General features: G+C 45.9%; 1 protein-coding gene across 10 annotated transcripts in view; it reads right to left on the reverse strand.

The window, feature by feature from the left end:
• The window catches only part of Sfswap (splicing factor SWAP), a 76,628-nt gene extending 68,175 nt beyond the window's left edge, over positions 1 to 8,453 (reverse strand). For 7 of the 10 annotated variants that reach the window (XM_057763835.1, XM_057763831.1, XM_057763830.1 and 4 more), the window contains exons 1-4: positions 8,108 to 8,453; positions 5,581 to 5,750; positions 4,864 to 4,995; positions 60 to 145 (exon numbers count right to left, since the gene is read on the reverse strand). In XM_057763835.1, the coding sequence (XP_057619818.1) occupies positions 60 to 145; positions 4,864 to 4,995; positions 5,581 to 5,750; positions 8,108 to 8,325 (606 nt within the window). In that variant the 5' untranslated portion in view covers positions 8,326 to 8,453. Of the gene's footprint in view, positions 1 to 59; positions 146 to 4,863; positions 4,996 to 5,580 lie in introns of all 10 variants that reach the window. The other 3 variants (XM_057763838.1, XM_057763837.1, XM_057763836.1) reach the window with 3 other exon arrangements.
• Positions 8,454 to 10,713: the final 2,260 nt, after the last annotated feature.

Consider the following 10,713-nt stretch of genomic DNA (forward strand, 5'->3'; position numbering starts at 1 on the left):
CACACCACAAAGAACAGCAACAAACCACAGTGCAAAGGCTTGTGAACCAACACACATACCAGCTCCACGTCAGACGGGACACTTAATCCTAATGGGGCAATGAAAGGCTCTTCATTTTCGTCCAAGTTTTCAGCCTCATTTTTTTCTGTAAAAAAAAAAAAAAAAAAGTAAAATTAAGAACTGCAGAATGATGCCCCACCAACAGTAGGTGACTATACAGTGTGGACTTTTCCTGACTCTTCTACTCTACCTCCCACAGAAGTGCTGGGATTACAGACACTCTTCTTATTGCTTCCCAGCTTTTACATGGGTCCTCACAGATGCGCAACTAATCCTCTGATGAATGTTCTTAAAGTGTATCCCCCTCCTGCTATTACTATAGACCTAGCATCGTAGTCTGTCCTGTGCTGAGTGGGTAATTTTCTTGCCATGCTGGAAATGGAGCCCAGGGCTTTCTCTACCACTGAGCTACATTTGCCTTTCCCAGACCCTCTTTTATGGAGGCATTAACTGGCATCAAAAGCATCCTCCAACTGCTTCTGTGGATCCCAGAGAGTAACACAAGGTGATCAATGTCTGGAAAAATCAATTATAACCACAAAGTTGTAAAACAACCAAGCTGTCTCCACACAAGCAAACCACCCTATTAAAAAAAAAAAAATCAGATGTATTTTTTGCATTTCTATTTTTTAATTGTGGTTCATTTAACATTTTTCTGCTATATACTGGACAAGGTCCCATACACTATACCTTTTCTGAATTCTAAGGTACCAAATATACCTCAGTAGCCAACATAATTGTTACCACTTTATTTTATCATTACATTATCTTGTGTGTGAGTGCACATCCAAGCATGCCAATGCATGTGAGTGGAGGTCAGAGGACAACCCGTGGGAGTCAATTCTTCCGCCAAGCGGGTTCTGGGGCTTGAAGGCAAGCACCTATATCAGCTGAGCCATCTGTGTGCCCCATGATTACTAATTTAAAAGTACATAGCAAGAGCCAGTGAGATAGCTCAGCAGGTTAAAAGTACATAGTGAAATGTACAGGAATCAGCACAAAACTTTAGAAACTAATACTTTAAGGAATTTCAGTGTTTACACAGTTTTTAGTCCAGAAAAGAAGAAATGAAAGAAACATCACTCTTCATTGTGTGTGGTAGCACAACCTGTGATCCTAGTACTCAAAAGGACAAAGCAAGTGGGTCACAAGTTCAAGGTCAACTAGAGCTACCTATTCCAGTCAAGCCAGAGCTGCATGGTGAGACCCAACTGCACACAGTACAGACCCTGGACATCAGGAAGCTGCAGATCTAAACCTGGCTCTTTAGCAGGGCAAAAAACTCAAGTGTTTTCTTCCAGTGAGATTCAAGCTGACTATAAACTGCTACCAGGTAGGAGATGCCACACACTGCCACTCTGTCCCACAGGTGCCCTTATTCTCCACCAAGATCAGGGGTTGACAGGGGAGCAAACACATCCTGCTGCCTATACTTCTTGAAGCTACCAACCCTGCTGCTGTGCTCACCTCCAGGAGTTACACCAGAGTGGGACTGGAAGGATCAGAAACGCTGGTTGTACAGCTTTCCTATTAGAAATACCAAGAGCAATTTAGCTTCTCGACATCTCTTCGGGGATGAGACTAAGGGCGCGAGGAAAAGACCACTTTACATGAAACAAGATTTCAAACAGCTTCTTCTTCGTGTGGTAAGGAGTCCACACATGCAGCTTTTGAAGTAATTGCCTAAATAGATCCTACTCTTATATGGGTCTTTACAAAAAACTGCACTCAAAGTATGAAATAAAAGCCAATCATTAGCTGGTGGTGGCGCACACCTTTAGCTCCAGCACTCGGGAGGCAGAGACAGGTGGATCTCTGAGTTTGAGGCCAGCCTGGTCTACAGAGTAAGTTCCAGGATAGTCAGAGATACACAGAGAAACCCTATACTGAAACAAACAAAACAAAGAAACAAACAAGACCCACAAAACCAATGACAAAAAAACAACCAATCATTGTGATACAAAACCAGAGTCACCCAAAATGTTAAAAACATGTGTAAGGGTGAAAAGCTGTCAAAGTGTAAGAGGAAGGAACCAGGCTAACCAGAGTGCTGTGAAAGAGGGAGGAATCAGATGCAGAAACAGGCACACATGCACTCAGCTAGTACAGCAAGGTTGAAAATGCTCAGCAATTATGAGAACACTTAATCTTGAAAGTCAAGAAATATTTAGACATGTCGCTGGCCCAGAAAAACCAAATATCTTATATGTGACACTTGAATTTTACAATCAGTGGTACTAGGTTCCACATGAATCCTATTATGTTTACAGTATTTTACTAATAAGTGCAAACTAAAAAATAAAAAATCATCAGCTGGGCCTGGTGGCAAAAGCCTGTACTCCTGGCTTCTAGGAAGACTGAGATGGGGGGGGGGTGACGATGACAGGGACACACACAACAGTTCAAGGTCAATCTGGGTTACAGTTCAAGGTCAACCTGAGCAACTTAGTGAAGCTGTCTCAAAATGGAAAGGAAGACAAAAAAAAAAAAAGGAGTTGGAGATGTAGCTGGTTCAGTGCCTGCTAAGTTCAATCCCCAATACTGAAAGAAAATTGTCAGGCTCCAGGAACATGACTTTATGATGAGAGGAAGCCCATGGAGCCACACTGGTATTCACTACCCTACTCAGTAATAAGTTGCAACAGATTCAAGCCCAGACCAGTGGGTCAGCAAACAGTGCAGAGGGGTACCACCAACAGGGGTCATACGCTCTGCCCCAGCCATTCCACTCTGCTGAAGCACACCATTTCTGCTGAGCTGTGATCCAACAAAAATGCCTTTACATAAACCTGGCACCTGGCCTGGGCAAGGATAAGATGTTAGGAATACAGTGTTCCTTTCTAAAGATAGTTGCTGTAATCTTAAAAAAGAAAAAAAAAATGCATGACCTCTCTGTATTTCAAAGTTCTTTAGTCAGAAAATGGTTGAGATGCTGGGCAGCGGTGGTGCATGCCTTTAACTCCAGCACTTGGGAGGCAGAGGCAGGAGGATCTCTGTGACTTCAAGGCCAGCTTGGTCTACAGTTCCAGGACAGTCAGGGCTGTTACACAGAGAAACCCTGTCTCGAAAAAACAAAAAGAAAAGAAAGAAAAAACAAAAGAAAATGGTACCAGTATGGTGACAGTATGTATTTTCTCCTTCTGTTGATGAAAGAAACGAAACACCCAAAACAAAGTTGAGCAGAAATAATGTGGTCCAGACAAATCAATGGGTTTTAGTTCTTAGACCTGAAAGAATTCCAGCACTTCACAACCTCCATAGGACAGTTAATTTCAGAGGCCAACACAGGTGTCAGCACTTGGGAGGCAAAGCACTGAAACAAACTTTTCACGTAGCGAGGTATAGGCCAGGCCAGACAGGGACGTACAGTGAGAGCCTGCGCAAATTTAAAAAGCAGGACACACACACACTCTCGAGGGCAGCACAGATCGCAGGTGGTTCCTTCAATTGCCTTTCCCAACACAGTCCCAGCTACACTTGCAAAGCCTCAGTAAGTCCACATAGCAGCTGCGTGTGTTACATTTTGTCTTATGGTGATGAATGTGGCTAGCACAAGGGCAGGAAGGAAAGCCTGCATGGACGTCTGTTTGCCTGCTGTTCTGCTACCCCACTCAGTGGGTGGGGTGGGGTAGGGTCGAGCTAGTGCAGCTGCAGGACACAAGGGTGGACAGCGCCTGTTTGAATATGCAGCTGTGATCTCACTTCATCACCTTCAAGAGCAGATTCAGCTCTGACATAAGTCTCTGCAGGATGTGATCTAGTTTCCTATTTTAAATATCTGAACGGCTTTCCAATGTTAAAGGTTTTTCTCTTCTTCAAACAGAACATCCTGATTGTCAGAGAATTATCCTTAATGGCTTAAGTTTATATCACTGTTACTGACAAAAGCTAATTGGTATGTCCTACTGTGACAATGGTCTTCTCAGGGCTCACAGAAGGGGCCAAGGGCTCTGCTTATACTGCAAGCGCTTGGAGTTTTTGATAGCACTCTTTTTTTATGCTCAAAGGTGCTGCATTAGCCTAGGAAGGGCACCAGCTTCAATCTTTAATGTTACACTAACAGTCTTCCTGTTACCAAGCCCTTCAGGTGTCTTTCCAAAGGTCAGGTCTGTGGGGGATAGGCTTTACAGAGGTTCATGGGAAAGAGATGGACATTAATGATTCTTAGGCAAAACTGACTTTCCAGTGACCCCAGAGTAAATACTGAGGCTATGCAAGTGTGGCAGTTTGAATAAGAATGGTCCCATAGACTCATATACAACAACACTTAGACAGCAGGAAGTGGTACTATTTGAAAGGATTAAAACAATTAGAAGGTGTGACCTTATTGGAGGAAGAGTGTCACTAGTGGTGGGCTTTGAGGTTTCAAAAGCCCAAGCCAAGCCTAGATAGAGTCTCTCACTTTCTGCCTACGGATCAGAATGTAGTTCTCAGCTACTGCTCCAGGGCCTGCCTGTATGCTCCCTGCCATGATGGAAATTGATTAATAAGCTTCTGAACCTGTAAGTAAGCCCCAAATGAAATGCTTTCTTTCATAAGATTTTCCTTTGGTCACGGTGTCTCCTCCTTCACAGCAATAGAACAATGACTAAGACAGGAAGAGTGTGTGTTTGATGCAGAAGCATGGATCCCAGGATGAAGAACTCCGTGAGACCTTAAGAGGACTAATCCAGGTAGCTAATCAAAGTCAGAACTGTTTTTCCACCGCCCTCACAATTCATCTTCTAGCTTTTAGCTTTGTTCCAGCAAAAGGAACTTCAATAGTGTCCCTGTAGGACAAGTGGCAGGTTCCTTTCCCCTCACCTCTCTGTTTTGAAGGCTCCTCCTCTTCAGTGGGCTCTGATGGGTCGTAATAGTCACTGCCGTAAGTGAACCCTACGGCACTGTAGTTCCCATCCTCTGCCAGAGCTTCGCTCAATCTTTTGTATTCTTCCTCTTGAATAAAAACGAGAATTTTATTAACAAAAATGGACATTTACTGAGAAAAACTTCATACACTTCTAAAGTGCAGCTATGAGTAAAGCATAAAACACACTTTTTTCAATCTCTTTTTGAGGAGAAAATTTTTCTGGAAATGCACACTTGGTATCTATTGTTATGTACTTTTGCCAGTATGTGTTTACCCACAGACAGCAGAATACACGTCTTTTATGGAAAAATTCTTCCTGCTGAGGAAATTTTGGGATTAAAAACTGTATTAAAGATAATTAAGGCAAAGACAAGAACATCGATTTTAATTCATACAATACTGTTAAAGAAGAACAGTTAAAGAGTTTTGTTTTTTGATTTGTTTTTTTCAAATCCCAGTCTGCCCACAAAAGCTGGGAAAATTCTCTGTGGTTCTACATATAAGCTATCCTGAGGTCCTCTCAGAACGCAAAGACTCCTGTTTTTCCAATCCACTGGGTACTGTCAAGATAATATCAGAAAGAGTGAGTATAAAATAAATGAATGGGAGTAACGTTTTAAATAGTTAAATTTTAAAGGGTGTGGCTGAAGTAGGTCTTTCTTGAGCAGTACCTTGCCTTGCCTCCTCCTCAAGCAAGTCCGTATGCAAGGCTAAATACCTCTCCTCATCACACAGCGCCTCTACCCGCGCCTCCTCTTCAGACAGCTGGTAGTCTCGGTTCCACGTGGCGTACTCAGCATCGTACGCAGAGAGGTCATGCAGGTGACCACGCCCGTCGTATCTGTAATGGGAACAGGCTGGTCAATGGATGGAAGTCTACACCCATGCTGGTTGCGTGTGACAGTCTATATACATACTTACCAATTAAAATAATGAAATAAAAATATTAAATCAAATGCAAAGCTTCAGATCTATATTTAACATGACTAGTCATAGCTCACCTACTTTTTAAACTGAAGTAATCATAACAAAGACTAAGCTCCTCTCTACAGTACAACAGAACTTAGAGCTAAAGGCAGACAATCCTTTAGGGCAGAAAATGTATCCCCCTTGCTAGCAGTTCTTACCATGTATGCTTTGGTCAACCATTCAATGCCACTTGCAAAAAAATATCTGTTCTCAGCAGTTAAATATTACAGCTTACATTCACACAGACCGAGTCCATAAATACCTATCCGACAGAACCAAACGGGCGAAATTTCCTCGCTTCTTCCTGCTAGTCCCGAACTCTCAGGAGAGATCTTCACCAAAGAAACTTGCGTCCATTGGAGGTAAAATCTTGGCTAGGCTCGCCCCTAGCCACTTGGCTGAGGAAAGAAGTGCTGGGTTATGTGGTAGAGAGACACACATACAAAGGAACAGTGACATATACATGCAGTTTAAGGAGGTTCACGGCAAACACTACAAAACCACCAGAAGGCGCAGCATCTTAAACTTTAAATCCCACAATGAAGACACATCATTGAAGACCAAATTAGGAATAAAAAGAGCACTTTCTGCTATGTTTGAACATAAGATCCAATACAGATGCTGTCAATGTACAACTGCCAGACAATAAATGGGTTAGTGACGTTTAAGATTCAAATTTAGGTTGCAAAAGTGAATGTGGGGCAACAAACAAAAGTTTGCATGATTTATTAATGTTGACTTTTGTAATGGAGACCAAATTAAGGAAGGAAAAAGTGCACCACAGGAAAAAGGCCAAAAATTCCTGGGAACCTCAATGGTTGCATTTTTATTAACTTTCAAATTTTGTTTTACTTTGATGTAAACCTCCTTAACTTACAAATGTATTATTTTCAAATATTACACATATCCATGTGTGGTGTTTGCTCCCCACCGGTTCTGGGAGATCTAACTCAACTCATGTACAGAATGATATGGAAAGAAACTACATATGGAATAGCGGCTTCAGCATCTGCCCCACTGTAACAGCACACATCACGGTGAGTGCCTGGGAAGTAACAGCTCTTGCTACCAAGCGAGGTTCAAGGCATAGCACATTCCAGCAGAGTGGACCATCAGATCTGCAACACTCCCTTCGTGAGTCCTTTTTTCCTAGATCTGTCCCCAAACACAGTTGGAAGGGATTGGAAAGGCCTACTGGTCATTAATGTGTCCGTTCTGGCCAGCTCAGAGGTCATCCCTACATGAACAGTCATGCATGCTCCAAGTCCTCGCAGAATCCAGTTTTACTTGTCTCAAACGATGGGTTTCCTTCACTCGGGGAAAACCACTCCACAGCTTAATGGTTGCTCACTTAGCCTTTGAGTCCCGGCCTCAGAAGCCATATTACCCAATGGAAGGTCAAATACCCAAACCCAGGATGGTGGGGAAGGAGAAGGGAACTGAGAAAAATGAGAAGAGAGGTGGGGAGCAAACCACCCACATCATGTAATGCCATCCTTTTCAAATCAAACACCGTTTAGAAATCCACAGCCCCACCCCTTTACCCTCAACTCAGGGCACCCTTAAGTGGGTGTGATTTGAAAAGAAACAACACAAAGGTAACCCAGCTCCACCCTTCAATTTTAGGAAACAGTGAAACCAGCTCTAAGAACGCTACCCCTAAGAGCAAGGTCCGCACGGGGTCGACCGGCCTCCAACAGACGGCAACTTCACCAACTACCGCGGTGGGTCAAATGGTCGAATAACCGCGGGGAGGGGCTCGCCGGACGCCAAAAGTCAAGCCGGCCAGAGACGGTTCAGGCTAACTCACGGGGTCCAAAAGAAGCTTCTACCCACGGCCTTGGCGTGCGGCGCTTCGGAGGAACAAAAGCGCACTCCCGGGCTCCCTCCCGCACAGCGAGCGGAGGGACAGCAGCACCCGCCCCACGGCGCGGGCAGGAGGCCCGGGCAGCTTCCACTGCGCTGAGTCGCTAGCGGCAGCCCGGGCTCGAGGGGTTGCGGGAGCAGGAGTCGATCCCTCCGGCGACGGCGCGGCGCCAGCTCTGCCCGGAGCCTTAGGGCCGGTTTCACCGTCCCCTCCCCCCGGATGCCGGGGAACGTGGGGCAGGGAGGCCCCCGGGTCCCCGGGCTCCGCAAAACCCCCTTTTCGGTCCTGGCCATCAAGTCAACATCAGGCGAAATCAAGCGGGCGAGGGAGGGGAGGGTCGACGGGTGGGGGGAGGAACCGACCTGTCGATGAGGATCTTGTGGTCCCCCATCCAGGGGATGAGGTGCTGTCCCTGTTCCTGGGCCAAAGCCCGCTCGTCGTCGCGGAACAACTTGCAGGCATAGCCGAAAACCAGAAGCTCCACCCGGTTGCCCCCAGTGCCGGCGCCGCCGGGCCCGGCCTCCTCCTTTGCTCCTCCTTTCCTCTCTGTCTTGGCGCGGCCCCCGCCGGCACCGTACATGACAGCGTCCCCGACGTCCGGGCCGGTCTGCTGCTGTGCCGCACAACGTCCCAGATGCCTCGCCTGTCCTACCCCCTCAGTCAAAGGCGCCGCATCCCCGTCGCAACTTCAACACAGCCGCCATGGCGGGCAACAAAATGGAGGAAACGCAACTTCCGTTGGGAAAGCCGCACTTCCGGAAACAACAGTGGTAGATTCGTCACGGCTACCGGAGCCACTTGAAACTCTAAAAAAAAAAAATACGACCTTGGTTTTCGTTATTCGTTTCTGTATTGCGTTGGAAATTTCTGTTTATACAAAACGTTCTATTTCTAATTTTTGGTGGCCACCTAGGGGGTGGCGAAAGAGCGGTTTGCGGTCGCGCGCCGACTTCCGCTGGGACTGGAGCGGCTGTGAGATGTGGAGGCTAAGTGGGATCTTGTTGGGATCGTGTCGCTGCTGTCTTAGGTAGGCCGGCGGAGTTTTGCTCACTTCCGACACCCGTTGTGGTTTTTTTTTTTTTTTTTTTTTTTTTTTTTTTTTAGATCACTAGGAAGCCAGGGTCCTGGCCGTCTGACTCAGAAGGTTTCCAAGACTGTGAGCCATAAATGTTCGAGCGCTTTCAGTGCTGGGGGCACTGCAGTGGGTGAGAGAAACCCAGCTCGGAGACAGCGAGGCTGGTTATTTCCTTCTGGGAAGCAGAGTTTGTTGTGGGTTTTTTTGTTTGTTTTCCCGAGATAGGGTTTCTCAGTGTAACAGCTCTGACTATCCTGGATCTCACTCTATAGCCCAGGCTGGCCTCGAACTCATAGAGATCCTCCTGCTTCTGCTTCCTGAGTGCTGGGATGAAAAGCGTGCGCCACCACCGTCCAACTCAGAGTTGGGTTTTTTGTTTGTTTGTTTTTTGTAAAGTAGGGTCTCACCGTGACCCAGGTTGGTCTCGAACTCTGGCAATCCTGGCTCAGCTAAGTTGCTGTTATTACCGGCGAGCGCTCTGCTGGGCTGCAGTTTCTCTGATATCTGGATCAGATTGTTGGGTGGAGTGGCACGCCGACGATGGTCTTGCTTAGGAAAGAAATCTCCGTGTTTCTATTTTCATCCGTTCCCTTTCAGTTCTCATATGAATCCAGGGCCTCAACACTTGCTAGGTAAAATACTCTGTCACTAAGCAATGTCCCCAGGCCTTTTCTTGCTCCGTTTCCCAGGCTGACATTTACATTTTTCATTACATTTTCATTTACTTAGTTTGTGTAAATGTAGGTGGACTGCCCGAATTAGATCCTTGGACCGCCGTGATGGAAGGAGAGAAGCCCTCCCGAGCATCCCCTCCACACACACACGCGCGCACACAAGCACAACTATATTTTTAAAAAGTGGATAGCAAGTGAGGAAAACACTTGATGTTGACCTCTGGCCTCCACATGCATGTATATTTGCATGAATGTGCACATATATGCACATGTACACACACTAGAAAACATACTAAGTGAAACTAGTCAGCCAGGTGGAGAATGTTGCTTTGCTTAAATATGTAGTACATGGGGCAGAAATATGTGTGTGTCCATTGATCCCAGTCAGAGTTCGTTTAATGAATTTTTAGTGAAAACGTTAACAATTACCCTCCCGCACACTCCTAGAGTTTCTCTATGTAGCCTTGGCTGTCCTGAAATTCTCTCTGTAGACCAGGCTGGCCTTGAATTCAGAAACTAGCCTGCCTCTCTCTCCCAAGTGCTGGGATTAAAGGTGTGAGAGACCACTGCCCAGCCTGAAAACTTTATATAGTATAAAAATACTGCTATTGCTGGATGGTGTTGGCACATGCCTTTAATCCCAGCACTCGGGAGGCAGAGGCAGATGGATCTCTGTGAGTTCGAGGCCAGCCTGGTCTAGAAGAGCTAGTTTCCAGGACGGGCTCCAAAGCTACAGAGAAACCCTGTCTCGACAAAACAAAGAGAAGAAAAGAGAGAGAGAGAAAGAAAAGAAAAAAATTGCTGCTGTTCTTACCGTGCAGTGGTCTCAGTTCTGAGCTGTCGTGTTGGATCCGCTCAAAGTACAGTTCACATGTTGTGTGCTCAGAGCCAAGACTGCAGCACAGCCACACGCAGGACAGCCGAGCACTGTCAGAAACACCTTGGGTAACTGACTTTGAATTTTGAAAAAGATTTTTCATTCAGAAACCTTTTACTGTTGCCTCTGACACCTATGTTCAGTTCCTCGCCCCATTTGGGGTTTCCAGCCGCAGTTTGAGAAGCAGTTGGAGCTAGGAAGATGCCTGGGTTGAGACTGATTGTTCTGTTGGACTCGACGGCCAGCTAACCTGGTCAGTTGGTGAGTTCGAGGTCAGTGAAAGGCCCCGTGTTATAAAAAAGTGGATGACACGTGAGAAATAACATCAGATGGTCTTTGGCA

Source organism: Chionomys nivalis, chromosome 3 (genome assembly GCF_950005125.1).
Source record: "Chionomys nivalis chromosome 3, mChiNiv1.1, whole genome shotgun sequence".
Taxonomy (NCBI): Eukaryota; Metazoa; Chordata; class Mammalia; order Rodentia; family Cricetidae; genus Chionomys; species Chionomys nivalis.